The sequence below is a fragment of the Eutrigla gurnardus genome, assembly GCF_963514095.1.
Source record: "Eutrigla gurnardus genome assembly, chromosome: 4".
NCBI classification, from domain to species: Eukaryota; Metazoa; Chordata; class Actinopteri; order Perciformes; family Triglidae; genus Eutrigla; species Eutrigla gurnardus.
This window is the reverse complement of record NC_139918.1, coordinates 29,290,033-29,312,539: the sequence shown is the minus strand read 5'-3', so window position 1 is coordinate 29,312,539 and position 22,507 is coordinate 29,290,033. Positions and strand designations below refer to the sequence as shown.

At 43.1% G+C, this 22,507-nt stretch overlaps 1 protein-coding gene across 3 annotated transcripts in view; it reads right to left on the bottom strand.

Moving 5' to 3' along the window:
- Nucleotides 1–22,507, bottom strand: part of ctnnd2b (catenin (cadherin-associated protein), delta 2b) — a 131,339-nt gene that overhangs the window by 91,100 nt on the left and 17,732 nt on the right. For all 3 annotated transcript variants that reach the window (XM_084007674.1, XM_084007675.1, XM_084007676.1), the window contains exon 2: nt 14,091–14,227. In XM_084007674.1, coding sequence (XP_083863800.1) covers nt 14,091–14,222 — 132 coding nt within the window. In that variant the 5' untranslated portion in view covers nt 14,223–14,227. The remainder of the gene's footprint in view (nt 1–14,090; nt 14,228–22,507) is intronic.

The following is a 22,507-nucleotide window of genomic DNA, read 5'->3' as shown; positions in this document are numbered from 1 at the left end:
CCACTCCATCACATGAAAATAAAACCGCTCAACAGATCATTTCAAAAACCACCTGACTACATCAGGTGTGCTGAGCTGGCCGTGTTTACTGAACCCGCTTATCTGCAAGAGATCAATCATCACAGCGTTAAAGTTTCATCATGCAGCCAATCATCGGTAGGAAAACACATGGTGGTGTTAGCGCCTATGATCTCACTGCTGAAAGGCTCATTTGAACTCAAAAGCTGCGATCCTTTGATGCAAACACAAAACCGACCGCTCGCTACAAAGCAAGAAAGCTGCAAGACTTCCTATGACAACGCACACTTAAGAAACGGCATCTCAAACAACTCTGCATGTGCAAGCTTCCCCCCCCTTTGTAATCAAATCACTCCAATCACTGGCTTATTTAAAGAAAGGAAAACCTGGGGGGGAAACAACCTACTTCCAGGCGACATCTCCAGAGCAGACGAAGGGAAAGATGAAACGCGCGTGTTTGTCTTTGTTTTGTTTGCTTGTTTGGCGCTCCTACAGCTGAGAGAACAGAGGCCCCGGCGGCTAAGCGAGCTGACTAACTAGCTGGATGGCGAGCCGTGAGAATTCGGTCGTAAGGCTTCTTGAAAAACATCCAAACAAAAGGGGGATCTCTCTCTCCCTCCTTTTCCCACCCACTCCCTGATCCCACCGATCTCTTCTCCCTCCAATTCAGGCCCGACGGGGCAGACACCTGTTACTGCAGAGCGACAGCCAGGGACCACGATGGAATGGATTCTGAGCAAAAACAGATTAAAGAACCAAGAAAAAGAGTGAAAGAGAGGACTAGTGACGAGACGTACCTTGACGTGGACCATGCTTCACAGACACACACACTAAAAAAAAAAAATAGCACAATTTCCTGTTTTTTTTTGCTGATCAAAAAGCAGCAGCAACAACAACAGTCCCTCTCTCCCTCCTCAGGACTCTCATCTGTCCCGGGTCAAACCCAGCGAGCGATAGAGGGACAGAAAGAAAGACAGAGAGAGACTCCAGTGTCACTTGAGCTGACTGCAGCCCCTCTGTCTCTCTCTATGTCTCTTTCTCTCTCTCTCCCTCCTCGGGGGCCATGAAACACACACACACACACACACACGGTGTTCACTGAGGCACAAAGGTCCCCATGGCAACGCGGCATTTAGAAGCCCCGTGGCATTATTTATGCAACGTTGCATCACAATGGGCCCTCCCACCGGCCGGCCCTGCCAAAAAAGCCCGCCGCTCGCCAGTCACCCTCTGCCTCTCTCGCCCTACCTCTCTCTCTCACCCTACCTCTCTCTCCCTCTCTCTCTCTCTCTCAGACCACACCATCTGCACTCCTCCCCTCTCCTCCCGCCTCCCCTCACCCATCGCCACTGAAAAGCAAAGGGGGGATATTCAGAGGAGGAGGAGGAGGGGGGGTGAGACAGAAGATGGAGGGAGACACACACACACACACACACACACACACACACACACAGAAACAGCAGACTCATACCTGCACATGAAGACACACACACACATGCCTACACACACACACGCAGGCCATAGCAACACAGTGTATTTTAGCTGAATGTAAATTGTAGAAAAGCACAATTTCGTGTAGTGTTTTTCGTGTACTTTTGTGTGATAAACAACTTCAAGTGTACTTATCCTTGCACAGAAGTACACTCTGTGTATGTATTAATACAATATCTCTAGTGCTCACCAGCAAGAGGCTCAATGACAAGCCCCCAAGAAGACATGAAGAACCATGCTTAATTGTTTTTTTAATTAAATTTGAAATCTATACAGAATCATCACACCAGCGAGACTAGCATTAAAAAAAACCCAACATGAAAACAACTCTCTCTTACCCAGATGCAATCTGGCTCCAGATTTAAATCCATAGCTTCCCAACAGTGAAAACAAATGTCTTTTCTTTTGTTTTTGCTTGCCTTTATCTGACACGTCCACTTGCCTGGGAGCCACACTCCAACTAAACCAATCACGGCATAGCGAGCAAATACATGCTGCACATGCAAAGCTCCGGCCTCCACTCATTTCTTTATTCAAATGTTGGATTGCTTCAGTTTACACGGCTGTTTGGCTGCAGACTGACTGAACGCTGGTTCAATCACACAGACAAACGGGCCATCGTGTGCATTAAAGGAGACGGATCAGCTCTCGACTTTATCAACGTTTCAGTCGGCAACTTTACAGCTTCTCAGGACGGGATGCAACTACACAGCAGCTCTGATAGAAAGCTTATATAGTGTATCCAGGTTGTCTGTGCAAACTGTGACTATTAAAGGGAGTCGACTGCGGTACAACATAAATCATCCGGTTTTAGACAAAAACACGCCTCTAAGTGCACGTAGAGCCTGTTGTTTGTTTTGCAAAAATCAACAGCGCCCGGATCATCCTGTCCAATCAGCACGCAGGGCTGTGTTCGTGCACACACAGAGCCCCTCCCCCCTCGGGTCGTTCCACTATCACAGGGGGGAGGCGGAGGGAAGTAGCAACAAGCTTCCAATTCCTCGTTAAAAACCCAAACGAGGAGGTCCAAAACAACCAAGGAAAAGAAAACACCGGTGGAAAAGAAGGAAAAAAAGAAAGATGGCGACGGTGCCCGTGATAAAACAAGAGTCAACATCGGACCCGCGTTTCAAAGGTGGCGTGATCTAAGGGAGTTCAGAGGGCACAAAGTCGAGGGGGAGGAGCTCGGTGGTCGTGGGGGAGGAGCTCGGTGGTCGTGGGGGAAACTGAGAGTTGTAAACATTCAAAATCTGACAGAGTGCCCTCCATCCGCCAGACTTGCCGACTGGGACTTTAAGGTCCCGTGGTGGTCCACCAGAAGGGGCGTGGCCTAGCCTCTCTATGGCAACAGCACACAAAAAGATGGCTGCTGCTCTGACGGCCCTGCTGCGTGGATTTGAATGGGAATCTACACTTCTACATGGTCGATACAGGATCAACAAAATGTGCTTGTCTCAGGTTTTCACGTTAGAAACAAACTGGCCGATACCAGATTAGTGTGATTGCCCGTGTGAGTAATCACGGCTTGATAAGCAATTAAGCGGGAAAAAAAAGGACAACAATTAACTATGTCTTAATGAGCAGTGGCTACAATCATGTGCTTGTCAACTGATTGCATTACCAAAGATTTGCGCCTATTAATGGAGACAGAGGGCGGACGGATAGAGAGTTAGTGTGCAGCCACTAGCTTACAGGAACAGGCTGGCCCCTGAAAACCCCATTAAAGCAATTAGGAAAGTAAAATAAATGACTGGAGGACAGCGGTGGGCTGCAGAGGGGAGTCAAGTTGCGGTGGGTGTTCTAGCTGTAGCCGCCCCCCTCCCCCCTCCCTCTCCCTCCAGTGTAGCGGCCTAATTGTGCCCCGTGGTGTCCGCTTGGCATTTAGTTGTTTCAGAAGAGGCCCCCGTTCGATTGAGAAAATGTCACGGCGGCTGTACGGCTAAAACCACTTCTCTCTGGAGCTTTTGTTTTTGGACGGGAAAAAAATGACCAAGTACATCCAGACTGTAACAAAGTTGTACCGGAGGCAGAGGGGAAACACGAGGAGGTGGGGAGCGATGGAAAGATAAGAGGCCAGGGGAGCAACGAGACGAAATGAGATGAAGGAGAAGAAAACTTCAGCTGACTGGAGGAAGACAGATTCAAGGAGATTTAGCGTCTCTCCGGACACCAAAACTACTTAAATGTTCATCACACGCCAGACAGATTTGTCTTGTTTCCGCGATAACTGCGGCTGAAGATCCGAAGTTTAGTTCCTCTCCTCGGCGGCCGTCTGTCGGCGCTGAGACTGGTTTAAATCACGGGGTGAGAGACGCAAATTGTGGAGCAAATGGGAAAATGTGTTCACAGCGCGGCGGCGTTGAGCTCATTGTGCAGCCAAATAAATGAAAAAATAAAATAACTGTTCACCCGGCATCAAGGTGAAATTGTTTATTCAAACCGCAGAGTGAATGAAAAAACTCGAGGATGTTTAAAAGCCCAGGGCCACGACACACGAGGTAAACATCTACTGGCGGAGAGTTATCCAGAGTTTTCTCGACATTGTTGCTTTAATCACATTGGAACACCTTGTGGCCTTGTTATTTTTGTCTCAGTTTATTGCCTGTTGCTGGGAGGATTGCCGATTGACATTTTACACCCCAAAAAACACATAATATCCGCAGGTGCTGCTGGGAAAAGAGAAATATGAAGCGCTCTGCCCAATAAAAAAAAGCACACTGTCCTCAAAGGCTTTCACTGAATGGATTCAAGAACAAATGTAAGTACAAAATGTTAGACAGGATCCTAACTGCTGTCCGCTGTAGGAAAACAGATAAAGTCCTGGGAGAAAATTACCAGAAACATTTCCTTCAACCCTAAAGCAGAACATTCTGCAGAATTACAGGATGTCCTCTGAACCATTCACACTTCTGTCAAAAAATAAATTACACAAAATTCAACTTCTAATTCTAATTATTTATTATATTTTATGCTCATAGTTTGAAAATGAGAAATAATCCTGGCGTATCTGGTAACATCAGCAGAACAAAACTTTTTCCGACTGAAACGGTAGCTAACGTTAACTCCTTAACATAAATCATCCTAATAAATATTATTTTTGTATTTCTACCGCTGAAAGATGAGGAAGGTTTCTACAAATTGGAAAAAAATCAAATGAAGATTTCCATGGGCGATGGCCGCTGCCTCTGGCAATTTTCCTGCTTGCGAAGGTCTTGCTCCCACAATGCAATGCGTGATTTAAAAAAAATCAAAGCTATTTCAAAGTCTCTCCTATAAGTCAAGAGAAAAACACCAAATTATTCATACTAGAACCTTTTGTGTGCACGTCTTTTTTTTTTTTAATGTCAAAGAAATGTGGCGACACACTTTGATCAAGGATGGTTATTAATATGCACTTTTTTGAAAATGTGTGAGAGCTTTAAATTTAGACAATGTCAAAAGAAAAGATCAAGAGGCTGCTCAGGTCGCTCTGCAGAAACGTTGCGTCAGCTGGTGGTGACCTCTCATGACCTCTGCCCTGTTGCTGCAGCTCTCATTTGATTGGTTGTTTGCGAGGCTACTCCAGCTTTGGCCAGTTTAAACGTGTTTTTGGTTGTTTTAAGTATAAATATTTGATTCAACCTTTTGTTGACGACATGCCATTGTAATGATGAAAAATTGGTGTGACCACAGTGACCATCACAAGGGGCCAAAGTAGATAAATATCCTAAACTGGAATAAACTGGATGACAGGATTCACTTTATTAAAAGAATTACAGCAAATAAAGATGAAGACCATTGTGTTTGTAATGAGAAAACTTGCAACAGGCAATATATTTTATGTTCTGAGAAAAACGTCTGACAGAACTCTGAGAGTATTGACTTAATGATACACCAAAGAGGAGGAAGTTCAGGAAAAGAAATTGTGGAAAATAAAATCAGGGAGCTAAAATCCTGGCTCGGTCTACGTTGCAGCACCTGTCTCTTTCTTCATTTGCCACTCGACTCACACTCATCAAATATAAAGTATGGTATATTTTCCTTTCAGGCTACAGTCTGCCCAGATCTCTGCATAATACAACTTGCAGTTGCTGAAGTGAAAGTCAAGGGACTGTACTCAACACTGCAAACCCGACGGAGCATACATGCACAACCTGTCACTCCCCGGTCAACCTTTTTATTTCTTTTCTTGCCGTGGCAGGTAGCAGAGAGAGAGAGAGAGAGAGAGAGAGAGAGAGACGACATACAGGACTGAGCTGTCAGATGAATCCTTTCTGAGCCCGGTGACGATGCACTGCTTTTACTCGCTTGTCACTGCTTTACAGTTCGAGCTACAGACGTCTAACAACCATAAAACTTGTGGACGCCAAAATCCAAGATGTCCACGGCCAAAATGCCGAACTCGAGGCTTCGAAACGGCGGTCCATAAACCAATGTGTGACGTCATCCGTTTTAAAGCCTCCAGTTCGGCATTTTGGCCATCGACATCTTGGATTTTTTGCAACCAGTGAAGGAAGTGACCATATTTGGACTGCGGAGGAGCGACGGGTGGATCTGACAAAACACCCTTAGCAACCTTACTGGATCTGGATCCATCTCGATTCTGGTTTGAAGCTGCTAACGAAGTTAGCTTCATAACTCAAGGTCAACTTTACAGCTAAGTGGTAAAGTCGATAGATAGATAGATAGATAGATAGATAGATAGATAGATAGATAGATAGATAGATAGATAGATAGATAGATAGATAGATAGATAGATAGATAGATAGATAGATAGATAGATAGATAGATAGATAGATACTTTATTGATCCCGAAGGAAATTCAAGTCATCTTAGTAGCTAACTGCATAGTGTGGTAGTGGCGACAGCGAGGCCTCAGTAGAGAGAAGTAGTGTCATTTTCTCATAGACTTCCATGCAATCAGACTTCTTTTTGCAACCAGAGGAGTCGCCCCCTGCTGGTCAGCAGTGAGAATGCAAGTTTAAGGCACTTCAGCTTTGGCTTCACTCTTCAGAACAGGAGGTTGCCGTCTGGTTGTAGCTAAAGGAGTCTAATCAGTATGGACGCACACGTAGCCTAAATACAAATAAACAGACAGGTATTCACACAATCTTGCATGGATGAAATAAGACTTGTATTTCTGCAATGGTACTCTGGCATGAAGCTGCAAGTAATAAAGAGTAAAAATGTTTTCAAATGTCAGAGAGCGACACAGAGAGAGAGAGAAAAACCCACACGATTCCTCCCAAAATCCCTCCCCTCCCTTTACTCGTCCCTTAAATATTCTACTTTTTCCTTTTTCTGCATGCTCCTTTGCATACGAAGTAAGACAAAATAAATATTTGATCCACTGTGAAACCACTTCTTATGAATATCTAACTGTGTTGCGATCTTTGAAGATAACTATATTTGGTAATTTAATGAGGTAGGCGATTCTAAACAAATCTTAATTAATCCTTAATAAACAAAGTATTAGCTGGGAGGGGGGCTGCTGGAAGAAGACGTGAATAAAAGAACCTAACGAATCTTCCAAGAGCGAGTACAGTTACCACGAGGCTGATTGGTTTCAAAAAGCTGTCAATACTGTGTTTTTTGTCATATCACCTCACACATAACACCGATCATGAATGGAGCACAGCCATAAATGAATCCATTCATAAAATGAATGAAACCGGCAGCGCGTCATCTCTGTTTATATAACGATGCGTAGGTGAACAGAAGGACTGAAGACGAGTTTAATTAGGCGTACGGGGAATATAGGTATAATTTCAAATTGCCTCTGTATAAACTGCTTTCTGTTTGGATTCATGTGAGTTCAGACCCAGAAGTTTTTTTTATCCTGCTGCACTGCCAATTAGAGTATACATTTCCACAGAGCGCCATGATTCACGTTAATTATCAGGCAGAAACACCCAATTCAGATGTGATAACCATGAGACAGCCTCTGTGATAGACTTTCTCCCTCCATTTGTCTGTCTTCTCTCTTGGCTGCTCTTTTTCCACCAACTTGTAATCTTTGTCATGTGTTGGATTCTGGGGGGCAAAGGTTGAAGCAGTAATGGCATGGTGGAATATAGAACAAGAAGACATGGTGTGTCTCTAATGAGGTCCATGATCACATTTATCTTCTTGAGTTTATCCTTGCAAACTGTGATAGTGGATCAGGTTTGGTTGAATCCTCTATTCATCAAGTAAAACTAAAATCTAGCTGGAAGTCGTACATCTAACACTTTATTTATTAATTTGGGAAAATACGTTTATTATAACGGCAGCGCATAGTCCTCTCAATAGTCCTCTCTACATAATCCTCTATAAAATCCTCTACATAGTCCTCTCTATAGTCCTCTACATAGTCCGCTACATAGTCCTCTATATAGTCCTCTACATAGTCCTCTACATAGTCCTCTATATAGTCCTCTACAGTCCTCTATATAGTCCTCTATATAGTCCTCTACATAGGCCTCTATATAGTCCTCTATATAGCCCTTTACATAGTCCTCTACATAGTCCTCTATATAGTCCTCTACATAGTCCTCTACATAGTCCTCTATATAGTCCTCTATATAGTCCTCTACATAGTCCTCTCTATAGTCCTCTCTATAGTCCTCTACATAGTCCTCTACATAATCCTCTATAAAATCCTCTACATAGTCCTCTCTATAGTCCTCTACATAGTCCTCTCTATAGTCCTCTACATAGTCCTCTATATAGTCCTCTACATAGTCGTCTACAGTCCTCTATATAGTCCTCTACATAGTCCTCTACATAGTCCTCTACATAGGCCTCTACATAGGCCTCTATATAGTCCTCTACATAGTCCTCTATATAGTCCTCTACATAGTCCTCTATATAGTCCTCTACATAGGCCTCTACATAGGCCTCTACATAGTCCTCTACATAGTCCTCTACATAGTCCTCTACAGTCCTCTACATAGTCCTCTATATAGTCCTCTATATAGTCCTCTACATATTCCTCTATATAGTCCTCTACATAGTCCTCTATATAGCCCTTTACATAGTCCTCTATATAGTCCTCTATATAGTCCTCTACATATTCCTCTATATAGTCCTCTACATAGTCCTCTATATAGCCCTTTACATAGTCCTCTATAAATCCTCCACATAGTCCTCTACATAGTCCTCTATAAATCCTCTATATAGTCCTCTACAGTCCTCTATAGTCCTCTATAAATCCTCTACATAGTCCTCTACATAGTCCTCTATATAGTCCTCTACAGTCCTCTATAGTCCTCTATAAATCCTCTACATAGTCCTCTACATAGGCCTCTATATAGTCTTCTATAAATCCTCTACATAGTCCTCTACATAGGCCTCTATATAGTCCTCTATAAATCCTTTACATAGTCCTCTACATAGTCCTCTACATAGTCCTCTATAAATCCTCTATATAGTCCTCTACAGTCCTCTATAAATCCTCTATATAGTCCTCTACAGTCCTCTATAGTCCTCTATAAATCCTCTACATAGTCCTCTACATAGTCCTCTCTATAGTCCTCTACATAGTCCTCTGCATGGAACTTTCTGGATAGTGAGTACAGAGGAGTGATTTTGATGCATCTGATTGCTATGAATGTCAGTGTTTAAAAAACTGGGTAAAAAGAATCCATCAGTGATACATTTTTTAGTGGCTGCATCAACCACATGGCAGCATACTGGCAGTCAGACCAAATAGCCATTTTGTGTCAGACATTTTGACACAGAGGTCTGTAACCAGGCGAAACTGGACCCACGTGAGCCGTTTAAAGTCAGGAAAGATATTTGTCGAAGCAGACAGGTAACAATAATGTTTGAGGAATAGTGGCTCCTGCATTGCTGGTCTTGTTGTCTTGTGTATTTCTTGTGGAGCTGCTGGAGAATGACATTCAAAAAGTCTGCGCTTGCATCAAACAACCCAGGAGACCACTGTTCCTACCTCACGTGAAAGTCAACGCTGAATTATTTTAATCGTTTTCTTACATAACTTGTTACGTAACAAAACATTTTCTCAGCCTAACCTTTTGTAGTACTTTTGTTCGACCCTGAATAGAAATAGGATGCGTAGATAACTAGAACGAGAGCAAAAACACACTATTTGCTGCCTTTCTTACATCATATTGTGATGAAATCATACATCGAGATATCATGACACACAATGACATCATCTAAATTGATAATAACAGACATATTTATCAGAAAATCGGATTATTTTGCACTTACGTTCTTTTCGTATTTCATATGGGCTGTTTATTTATTATATTACCAGAAAAAATGCTGTATCCTGACACATCTTTATCGAGAGATAATGGGAGCGAAATGACCAATAGTGGGATAGAAGTTTTTGGCCGTATTCTCTCAAAACTTTGGTACGATCGGATGGAACTGGAATGTTTGGTACCAAAAAGACCTGGAAGCACCAAAATTAATATTTCAGAACAAAATGTAAGCTTTTGCTTTGAACTGCTGATGGGATGAGATGACTTTCAAACACATTGAACCGAGTTGGTCGCCACACGTTACCAGGCTGCGAGTTAAAAGACAGCCAATCAATACCCTGTGCTGCTTTCACATTATCGGTCATTCAGCGGCACAATATGCCAGTTTTATTCCCCCCCAAAATGGGCACATCGGCAATGAAACGCTTTCAGAGCCAAACGCTTCACACTGCGCTCCCCCAGTAGCAGATGTGTTGACGGCAGAGATGATGAACGATACGAGGACAAAAGCTGACAGATGTGATAAATACAACGTCGAATGGCTAATCAATCTCATGTGGGGTAAAGAAGAAGGGAGCGGAGGGGGAACGGCGGCGGGGATCTCCCGGTGTGAGTCAGCAGAGGCAGAAAGAGTCTGACTCGAGTACACGAGTGTGTGAAGCCTTTTCTAGGCCTCTCATGCCTGACCTTGTCTTTATGAAGCAAAAAAAAACAACACATCCCTGCTTCCTGGTTACAAACACTGGCAAGAGGCCAAACAGTGAAAAATGGCACACAAGAAATATGGAAGGAAGTGAAAAATGACTGGCTTAAAAAAATAATAATAACTTCACCATTGTGCCGGGGCTTGAAATATAGCGAGTTCAGGAAGACGGGAGGTGGAAGAGAGAGAGAGAGAGAGAGAGAGAGAGAGAGAGAGAGAGAGAGAGAGAGAGAGAGCAACAATCCATATGACTTCGTTTTCTGCAAATAGCTGACGTTCCTTCCATTCCCGTCTCCTCTCCTTTTTTCTTCTTTTTACACATTCTCTTCAGAAGGCCATTACCATGCCCTAGATCAACTGTGTGTGTGTGTGTGTGTGTGTGTGTGTGTGTGTGTGTGTGTGTGTGTGTCAGTGCACATGACCTGTGTGTGTGTCCTAGTCCACATGACCTACTTAGACTAGTAATGGACCTCGAGAAAATTGTAGTAAGTTGCAGTGAGGTTTCAGTCTGAAACATGCACAATCCATTATTTTTCACTCTCAGCATTTTCACCGGCTATCTTTAGCATCTGTATTTCAGAGTACATCTTATAGTACTCAAGGACACACACACAAATACACACACACACACATCCACACTATGTCCACAGTATCAAGTATCCACTCGAACTGTGCACCCGCCAACACACACACACACACACACACACACACACACACACAAACACTTCAACCAAAAAAACATCTTCTCAGACCAGACAGAGACATTCGGAGCACTACTGTGTCATTAAAACCAACATTCCATCGATTCAGCGTTTTGCTCCTGTAATAGTCGGACTCGTGAGACACAGTCAGAAAAATAATTTCCATCGGTGTAACAGAACCAGAGATCTCGTCCTTTTGATCCCTCACATTCCTACAATGCAACTCAGTGTTCGTCGGTTTGGCTGATAACCTTCCTTTCACCTTCAAACGTGTAGCCTTCAGCCCCAACACACGCCGGTGACATCACTTGAAACAATTTATCAGATTCCACAGCTTTAGATGGGGTTTTTTCCCACACATGTAGAACATGGTTTATTAACTAATCGTTTTTGGTGGAACTGGGCTCAGATATTGGCTATAATCACAAATATGCCCCGCCCCCTAAAGCATCCCCTGCTTTTCTGGTCTGTTCGACTCTAAATGGACCATAATGTACTTAATGAACATCATGCTGGATTGAAGAAGACTTGAAACTAGAGATTGAGACCATAAACTCATGTTTACAATGTTTACTGAGATAATGAATAGAGCCCGGCCGATATTATCGGCGGGCCGATATTATCGGCCGATATTAGGCATTTTCCAAACTATCGGTATCGGTATTTATAATGTCCGATAAATGAATATTTTAAAAATAAAACCAAAACGGACGAAACACCCTTATAGAACTTAACAGAATTTGTATCTAGTCTTGTTCAAAGTTATATTTATGAAGCTTACCAAGTCTTTTAATACTGGTAACTTTGTATTTGGTTGTTGTTGTTATTGTGTTTTTGTTCAAAGTACTTTAAGTTTTATATCTGAAGTTTGTATTTTTATACATTTTATTTATCAGAACTTTAATATATTTTGATGTTCCTCTGTTCCGACAATAAAATAAACAACTTTATTTTTAAGCTGCATTATCATGTTATTTTAGTGAAGACACATAAATAACTACAAATAACTAATGTTAGGGAAATCTGTTAATGTTTTGTTACGCGTTTCTGAAAAAAATAAATATCGGCCGATATATTGGAATATCGAATTTTTAAATCAACAAACATTTGTATCGTTATCGGTCTTCAAAATCCTTTATCGGTTCTAATAATTAATCAATGAGAAGTAGGGTCTTCCATTAAATCAGACTTCTTTTTACAACCAGAGGAGTCGCCCCCTGATGGCCAGCAGAGAGAATGACAGTTAAATAATCCCCATGTTAGCTTCACTTTTGACCACTGGATGTCGGTGTCTGGATGAACATCACTGTTTTACAGCCTCCATACACATAATGAGCGCGATATGTGCTGAAAATATCTGTGTGCATGTGATTAACAATTGTTTAATACCCCATGAAATCTCATACTCGAGACCAGGAGAGAGGCTTTCACTCAGTGTGCTCCAGCCATAAATGCATGACAGACTATAAATTGTACTCTTGATTGTTATTTAGATCATTTGAGATTGTTTTTCTTCAGAAAGCAGTTTTCCACTCAAAGAAAAAAACTTCAATGCATCTTTTAGAAAATGTGGGCTAAACCTACAGCTATGGCAAGCAGACATGTGATATCTATATCGGACCGATTTTCAGTTTATTTCTCCCTTCAAACGTTATCTCTCAAATATAAAATACGACACTATCAGCTATCAGATAGGGAGGGAAAGAAATCATTGTAACATGTAACTATCCATTCATGACATTAACTTGAGGATCATTCTTGACCTGGTAATATGCACATTAATGGCTTGTTAATCAGCTTTTTTCTTCTACAAACTATCGTTATATCGGTCAACCACAGCCTTTAATATGTAAAACCAGTGGAGTTCCCTTTAAGTTCAATGTATAATGGGATTTCACACTAATAGAACATGTAATCTGCTCTATATTTGTTGTATGTTGATTGCTACTCATCCTATGGGAGAGTAAGCTGATTGGACGTGTTGTGGGGGGGGGGGGGGGGGTAATGGTGGTCTAACAGTCCATCTGTTGGACAATATCTGGATGGATTAATATTAAATTTGGCAGAGACTTTAACGGTCCCCAGAGGCTAAACCCTAATGACTTCAGTGATCCCCTCACTTTTCTAACCACCAACCAGCAGCCGATCAAAAAAAAAGTCCACTTTTCAAAACTAATGATCATCAGCGAAGTCGACTCCAATCTCACAATTTGATTTGTTGAGGGTGGAAGGACGCCGCTAGCGCTGCTGCTTTAAATCTTCAATTTGATATAGAAGATTTAATCATCTGCAAAACTGGTGGGTCCAAAACTGAAGACTGAATAATTCACCAGGTCTTTAGCGCACCGTCTCAACTTGGGGAAAGTGTAACGTACTAAGGATGTCACATCTATGTCAAAGCATATAATTTAAGAGGACAGCACACCTTCCACACATTAGCAACAATCTAAAAGTCAGTATAAGTCCAAACATTAGTGTAATGAAAGACATCTAGCAGATGGACTAATCAAGACACGTTCTGGCAGAGTCATGAATATTCTAACCTTCATAAATACGGAATAAAAACACAAAGTCTATCTCTGAAGCTTCATGTTTTCTTTACGGAGGAAAAAAAACCAAAAAAATCGAAAGCGTGGGCTTTGTCTTGTCGCCACATATATCCGACAAAGCCACTCAGACTTTAACAAAAATGTATGAAATGATGCATCCCGCCACATTAGAGCAGAATCTGAATTCCACCGAGAGGCTGAAGCCCCGAGGCCTCGCTGCTAACGGATCAAAATGTGGCGACATATTTGTGACACATTAGCTCAGATGGGCATTCCATCATTTGTGTTTACCGTTTACTGTCGCTCGGCCTCACCCCGAAAGGACCGGAGGAATTATCCCCACTACTTTCTGGTATTCACATTTCATTAATTGTGACAACCCCTCTGTGTATGCTGCAAACACACATCCAAACACACACACACATTCAGTTCAGACCTGTTCCTTGACGGAGGCGAGGATGGCGGAGGTGGTTTCGGACTCGGATCCGTCTCCGTTGGAGGCGTTGAGGACGGGGCTCAACATGGCGGCAGCGCTGGCAGTGTTAGACGCCACCTCAGGCACTGGCATTCCTCCTGGAAGACAAGGGGGACATTGCAACTCTTTAAATATCATTTAAAGACACCGTGACATGCCAGCAGTAAGGCCGAGTAGCTGTCACAACCTACGCTCTTGTACTCAGGGACAACCACACACAGAGAGATGGACGGAAAGCAGAGGTAATCTGGATACCAGAGTGTGTGTGTGTGTGTGTGTGTGTGTGTGTGTGTGTGTGTGTGTGTGTGTGTGTGTGTGTGTGTGCGTGTGTGTGTGTGCGTGTGTGTGTGCGCGTGACATAAAACGGGTGTTTTCTCAGATGCTGCTATAATGTGTCTTCTGCTGGCTGCTGGAGGGCGACTTGACAGATGTTTTTTTCTGTTTTTATGTAATTGTGTTGATTATTTGGGGACAATAAAGTTTTTTTTATTGTTTTTTTTTATCTTATGTCATGATTAGAACAGATCTAGGCCAGACTCCACAGAGATAATGGTTCTCACTTGAGATGTCACGTCTTGTCAGCCTTCAAGTAATGCATTTGTGCCCGGCAAGCTTGAGCACGGTCCAATCAGCATCCTGTGAGGGAGCTAGGGGCGTGGCTTAGGTATGAGTCATACGACACAGAGAGGCGACTGTTTCTTCTGGCAGCTCCTAAAGTTCTAAAATTCGTAAAGTTCCTAAATTATTTACATAGCATGGCTTTCAACTATGATTCCAAGGTAAATCCATCCACATCATAGCAGCAACATCAGTTGTTTTACTTACATCAGACTAAGACATTGTGAGAGCGAGAAGTTCGCTAAGGGTGGGTGGGACGAAGACAAACAGGAAACTAAGAGTCAATGTTGACATTCCTCCACAGTTGGTTCGGTAGTCGTTAATTAGTCAAGTTAACATCAACTACGCTCTTTTCGTATTCCTAACTAAGTCGTTTTTTGAGGATGCATGTAAGAAATGTTAGCAGCAGAACCAGCAGAGATCATAGTCGCAGTAAAAGGGAAGTCTGAATGGTGGCAGGTGTTGTAGGTGTATATTTATATACTGAATCAGAAATTTAACTCGAGTCAAGTTAATAAAATTACATGTAAAAAAAGTATAGCACTTTAATTGGTTTAATCCAAAGTAAAAGCTATACTTGGAGGGATAGTACAAAGGTTGTTTTTTTTTCAAAATAAAAATTAAGTTGTACCAAAGTAAAAATGGTCTCTTTAATAAACAATATTGTTACTTTTTGTGAATGTAATTTTTTTCTTGGGCTGAAAGTCATATTTTGATCCATTTTTTAAGTTTAAACCAAATCATAAACATAATTTGAGAAACACGAGAAAATTATCTTAGGTTTAGGTTGATCCAAAGTAAAACATTTCAGTGTAGTTTTGTGAGTATGCATGCAAGAAACGTAAATGTTCACAGGTCATAGTCATAGTAAAAGGGAAGTCAGAATGGTGGCAGGTGTTGTAGGTTGTAGTCGCGGTAGATTTGTGCTAAGAGGAGTATGTGTACTATTAAAGAAGGAAGGCTACTTCCAGTTCCCAAGAAGACAGGAGTTGTGCCAGGATCACATCTGGCACACATGTGCTGCAAAGGGAGCTCCAGTAATTTGTACCTAAGGCCATACAGAGTGACACGCAAACAGCACACAGCCCGCACAACAAGTATTACTCCAAGAGACACAAATATGCTCGGTCGTAGAAACGGTGATCGTGAAGTTGTAGCACTGTTGTAGATGTGGCTTACCAGTAGGAGCAATCATAAAGTAGTGCAATGATGTCATCTTTAGGCAGACAACCCAAAATTTAAAGGGTTAGGCTGGCAATATGCTGTCATTTTGTTGTAATTCAATATAAAGACCCACACGCTCCAACTGAAGACGTAAATCTTTAAAAGCATGGCATGAATACATGCTATCAAAAAAAACAAGGCTAATCACTTCCTCAAACAGCTGGCCCTGCTGTTTTTAGCAAACGTTACTCAAACAGGATTAAACAGAGCATATGTGGGGAACTACTTTCATATTATATATATATATCTTAAGCAATTTACCCCACAAATTGAAATGCACATACGTAGACATGGTTTAAAGAAAAAGCTTATAACTCCCCCTCTCTGTATATGTAGCAAGGCAGTAAATTGTTTCTTTTCAGACCTAAATTCTACCAGATCCATGATCTTCAGAGCGTGTGACTTTAAATACAGATTGTTAGTGTGCATTGTTTATCCTTATGGCTCTTTAATGAAGAATTCAGTATAGTTTTTACCGACACACAGTCACTGTGAACTAAACAGAGTGAACAACTCTTTATGATCCCTAACGTGTCTTGTTTTTCCCAAAACTGCAAGGCCTCGTACCGACCTTGCTCGTATAAATTTCATATTTGGTTTCCTGTTAGATTTTGTTGGTCTAATATCCCAGAAATGTGTTTTCCATAAATAAATGTGTGAATGTGTCAATCGTAACCTGTGCTTTAGTGGGGGTTTTTGCAATTGCTAAACACATGATCTTAGTTTTAGTACAAAGTACAAGTGGTATGGTCAAGCAGCAGGAACAGTAGCAAGATATACTACTCACATCAGCAGGAAATATGTGCAACTTCATTCCACAGAAGGCCTAAAAAGCCTGGTGTCAGAAAGAAAGCAAGAATCAGAGCCCTAGCATCAGAGGGCCTGATGGACAGACACACACATGACCACACACACACACACACACACACACACACACACACGCTTGATGCCATGTGTCATCCCGTATTTGACCAAGCGTTGGAGGACATGAGCTTCACATGTGCCATGTAATCCTGATGCAGCACAGAAGAGCTGGAGTAACAGCTGCATCAGCCAGCTTTACACACTGATGAAAGGCTTGTCATGAGGAATCTGACACACACAACACACACACACACACACACACACACACTCACACACACACACAAAGCTGGCTGTCGACATGAGGCAGCGGTGTCCGAGCGCTGAAGTAAAAAGAAATGTGGAGGGTTAGGTGTGGAACGGAGGGAGGAGATGGAAAGGTGGAAGGAGAAGTGGGAAGACAGAGGGGGAGACGGGGTGAGGAGGACCAGAGAGACACAAGAGGAGCGTGAGGAGAGGAGAAAACTCTTCGTTTACGCTGCTAGGCAACAATCTCTGGTCACTGAAGGCTTCTACTATGGCTGACCTGGCTTTACTTGTCTTCCATTTTGGAGAGTGTTCCTCTTCCTCTCCATCCATCCATCATCATGTTTCTCAACTTAAATTTTTCATTACCAGCCCACCTTTCCCTCCTCATGCCCCCCCCCCCCCCCCCCTCGTTGCCTTTATGCCTCTAAACTTTCTCACTCTCCCCTCTTCCTCCCTTCCTTCTCTTCACTTGACCTATTTCAGTGTCTCCTCGTATTTCCAGCGTATTTCTGCTTCATTAGGCAGCACGCAGCGGAGGGTGACAGGAGGAGGACGACCTGAAAGGTTGCGAGCGTAGGACTCGAACCTGCAACGCTGCAGTGCACCTGAGCCCCTCCCGACTGTGAGCAGCTCGCTCCCCCTCAGAAACACTCGGCTGCTTATCGTGGCCTCGTGACACCGCTGCATGCTTCGCAGCCTTCACAACCTCCCCCCTTTTTCTCCCTCCTCTCCTCCTTTTTCAAGATTTCTTTTTCACTCTCCAGCCACAACTGCTACAGCATTATCATGTGCTGGTGCCTTCCACCCTCCCCCTCCCTCCTCCTCCTCCATCCTTCCACCATTTCCCTCCCTTCCCCTCTTCGTTAAGTCACATCACACACAATGTCATCACTGTCATTATCACTAGAATAATGTCAAAATCCCTCGCAGTTCCTTTGCTTTGTTCCAATTCGGTGACCAACTAGAGCCAAATGTTGCATTCAAGAGCCGTCCAAAAGTTGTAAAAAAAAAGAAAAAAAAAGAAAAATGCCAGCTGTTCTCTTGCCGGTTACAATTGTTAGCGGGTTTCCTGGTATTTTCGTTTCTGCTTCTTCATTACCGGCGGCGTGTATTGCTAATTGTTTTCATTGTGTTTATGTGGTTAATGTGCCAGCGTTCATTAAATGAAACAAAGTGTGTGCAGCTTTGGCGAGGATTTAGACGGCAAGGAGAGAACAATGTCATCTTGTCAGAGGACGTGCCGCTTCACGAGTTCTCTGTCGGAGACGTGGGTCTGATGTGCACGGCGGCGGCGGCGGCAGAGTAACCGCCATACATTCCTCTATTGTGATTCAGCCCCCGGTGCAGAAGGTGCACTTGATCAAAATACCTCCATCAACCTGGTCGTTTCGGACGAGAGGGTCGATCGCGTTCTGACTGCAAATGAAACTTTTCTGGAGTTTGTCGGGAGGTGAGACCAGAGAAGTCGGGGTTCCAGTGCGATTGCTGTGTTCCGACGAACCGAACGCTAGCCGAAACAGTTCATGGGACGATCCAGGACGGGTGAGACATTTGACATGAGGGTACAATTAAGCTCAAACTATAGGAGAGAACCGGACCGGAGCGCCTGGTGGCCCAATTCGTCTATAGAACAAAAAACAAGAGAGAAGCTCTGGTTTTGACTGTGCAGACGGGGCAGGCAGCCAAATATAGGTCAGCTCGACAGACCGTGTCCAAGCCCTCATCACACAACTGACCAGTACAAAGCTGCTTTCCCCCAATAACAGCCATCAGAACTAGGTTATGGAGGCCCGCAGCCCAGCTAGAGACAAGACTTTGAATATGGATTAGGCCTAAAGGCTTTATTTCACTGAAGTATAATCTTGGATTTTTTATGTCTATATTTCAGCGCTATAATGCAGGGGTACTTAGCCCCGCGTTTCCAAAGCGCTAATCTCCGATATTGCTGTAACGTTGTAAATGCGGCGTGATTGACATGGCTGACGCGGGGAGCACCGAGATAAATCTTTTGACCCTTTAAACTCATCAGGCGGGTCTGAGACATGAGGCGTGTTCTGGTGAAGACGGGATCCGGATCAGCGGCAAATCAGCGTGGAAGTGACGTTTCCCTGCGCGGATGCATGCGTGGTGTTTACTTGTGTGTATGGATGTGTGCACACGGAGCACTAGAGCAGACTCTGTGTGTGTGTGTGTGTGTGTGTGTGTGTGTGTGTGTGTACTTGTGTGTGTGTGTACTTGTGTGTGCATTCCTTGTGGGATGCCAGTGTTTGTTATGTGTTTGACGGCCAGTCCCCCGTCGCCTCATTAAAAGCTGCTGCAGTGTTCTGGTTGGGCTTCACCAGTCATCTGCCCCCTTTGTCTAGACCCTGTGCCCACAAACTTACAAATTAACAACACTTTAACACTTAGATTAACAATGTAATTAGCGCTGCCCGTGTCTCATTGTGTATTTACTAAGAGTCCACAGCGGAGGCATTTCTTTCTTTCTTTCTTGCGTTACCCTGAAGCGTTCTGTAATGGGCAGATGACTTTCTTCGAACCCTGAATGAGACAAACTTAATTAAAGACGGGGTATCGGGGAACGGCGTTGCATGTAAATCCTTTGGTCTGCATTGACAGCTGAACATGACACAGAATCTCCCACCTCCTGTTCAGAAATACGTCACCGTAGTGAAACTTTAAGGTACAATAGCAATCTTTTTCTCACCTTAATTCATCCAGTTGCCTAAATATAACCTTAAAAAAGGGTGAACCACGTCTTACCAGGAGCAGATATCGGCCTTAGACCAGTTGGATAAAATTAATGATGTCTGACTTCCATCTAGATGCTTCAGTTTCACCACCGCACTTGAAGGCAAGGAAGCCCTCGTTAACTGGTCGATTAAAAACACCTGTGCCTCTCCTTAAACCAAATTAAATGCAATAACAGTGGACTTGTTTAATTGTTCATTTTGTTAAATGTTTGATACAAAAATAGAATCTGCCCAGCAGTTTGTTCTTGTAATATCAGCTAATGCATATTTCTGTGAATGCCATTTTTAAGGCGTTATTCTGGGAATCACAAGAAGTCCCTGGACTCTTTGTACCGTTAAAAATGATTATTGCAATTTGTCCACCGGAGCAAATGTAACACAACAGGAGAACGAGGGAGACGTGGATTAAATAAAGTGTGTGTGTGTGTGTGTGTGTGTAGCCCAACACAGTGGTGAGGAGGGGTCCAGTCAGCCGAGTCAAACCACCTGTGTGGCTGCACCGTAAGCACGGCCTTTCAATTGAATGATCACAGGCGGACACTGGCAGATGGCCTGCCAAGCAACACTGAGGGTTAATCACCCATCAGCCAAATCTATCCATGGTTAAAGTCCAGATGCTAATGGACATTTATATTCAGCGTACACACACACACACACACACACACACACAGACACACACACACACACACACACACACACACACACACACACACACACAAACACACACACACACACACACACACACACACACACACACTACTGTAATGTTGTGATACAGTAAGCATCCCTCTGAGTGCCACTTAAGGACAGCAGCTCTGATGACAAACCATTAAGAGGCGATGGGCCACAATAAAAAAAAACTATTATTTAATTTAAAAAAATCATATTATCAAAAGCATTAACACAGGAAACCAGGCACACTACAAGGAAAACACTTGCTTCAGAGAGCTTCCGCTGCCGCTGTGTTGCTATTTTACAGTCTGGCTCGCTGAATATAGATCACAATTCAATTGAGTCAGAACGATTGTTCTCACTTCATATCTATTTTGGGCTTGAATGCTAATGATGCTCACTGCTGGGTGTTGGTGTGTGATAGAAAAGTGCTAATTATATAATCAGAATAGCTTCCGTGTGAAGTTCTAAGGACAGCTAATAACTTCAGTAACAGCCCACCGGGTGTTTCGCTTTGATTTCCGTCTTTGTTTCTCTTACAACACAGTCGGGCTTCACATCGCTGTCTATAAGTGGATGTTGTCATGGTGACGTCACCCGATGGTTTGTAGAACTACAGTTTTGAAGCCTTGAGTTTGGCATTTTGGCTGTCTCCATCTTTGATTTTTTTTTGCAACCAGTGAAGGATGTGACCATATTTGGACTGTGGAGGAGCGACGGGTGGATTTAGTGAACACAGGTGGCAGAACGGCAACCTTACTGGATCTGGATCCATGTGGATTCTGGTGTGAAGCTGTTAGCAAAGTTAGCTTCATAATTCAAGGTCAACTTTACAGCTAAGTGTTGAAGTCATCTTAGTAGCTAATTAGCATTGGTAGCGTGGAAACGACCTGTCAATCACGAGGTAGCCCCGCCCTAAAGCATCCCCTGCTTGATGGTCTATTTGACTCTAAATGGACGATCATTTACAACATGAACATCATGCTGGATTGAAGAAGACATGAAACTACAGATTGTTACTGAGAAAATAAATCAAGAGAGACGTCTGGTCATTTTTTCTACTTTTTACGATCAGACTTCTTTGGTAACCAGGAGTCGCCGCCCCCTGATGGCCAGTAGAGAGAATGCAAGTTCAAAGCGCTTCAGCTTGGATTCACTTTTCAAGACGTGCTATGAATAGCAGTTTTAATGGTAGAGATCAGGTGCTGGCGGCTGACAGGAGCTTCCAACGAGCCTTCGGGCTCCTGACAAAACAAACACTGCAGCTAATGTGGCTGATTAGATGTGTGACAACCACATTAGAAGCACACAACAGAGCAGAAAGGATGACAGTTCGTGGAATATCGCAAAGAAAAGGCAACAACTGAACAAAAGAAAGTGTCAGAGCTCGCACAGGGCACCAGGACACCTGCAGTCGTCATGGTAACCGGGACATGAGCCACAGCATGTGGCCGCGACATACTGCAGACTAGTCTGGTTCCAGTCCACTGACCTCCTCACACACCCGTGAATTGTGATCATTGGACGAGTGAATCTTCACTGGCCTCACAATTCCATTACGATTCTTTTTCTATAATCACTGCACATGGCTTCTTTTACCGCAATTAACGCAAGCAGTTGGATAAACATGACAAGAAAGTGCTTTCATAAATCAGATTATAACAGCCTTTAGCCATCTCAGTGCATAAACATTAAAAAAAACAGTCACAGTCACCTACAGAAATAAGGTTTTCACATAGGAGCTCTAAGACAGGACACTGTGTGTCTGGCATTTTGCAGAATCGTCACTTTCCATGCCTCTAGTGGGTAGAAGTCCAGATTTTTAAAAGCCGTAGATAGTTGATACTCTGGAGAAGGATAAAGCTGACCAACGCCTATTGTTCCGAAGGTCCATTTCTCCAAAAATACAAACTCTCCATGCAACACATAGAAGCACATGGGTAATGCATGGGTAATCCTAGCCATGGCGAAGGCATGACCTGCTGTACTCTGCCTCTAGTT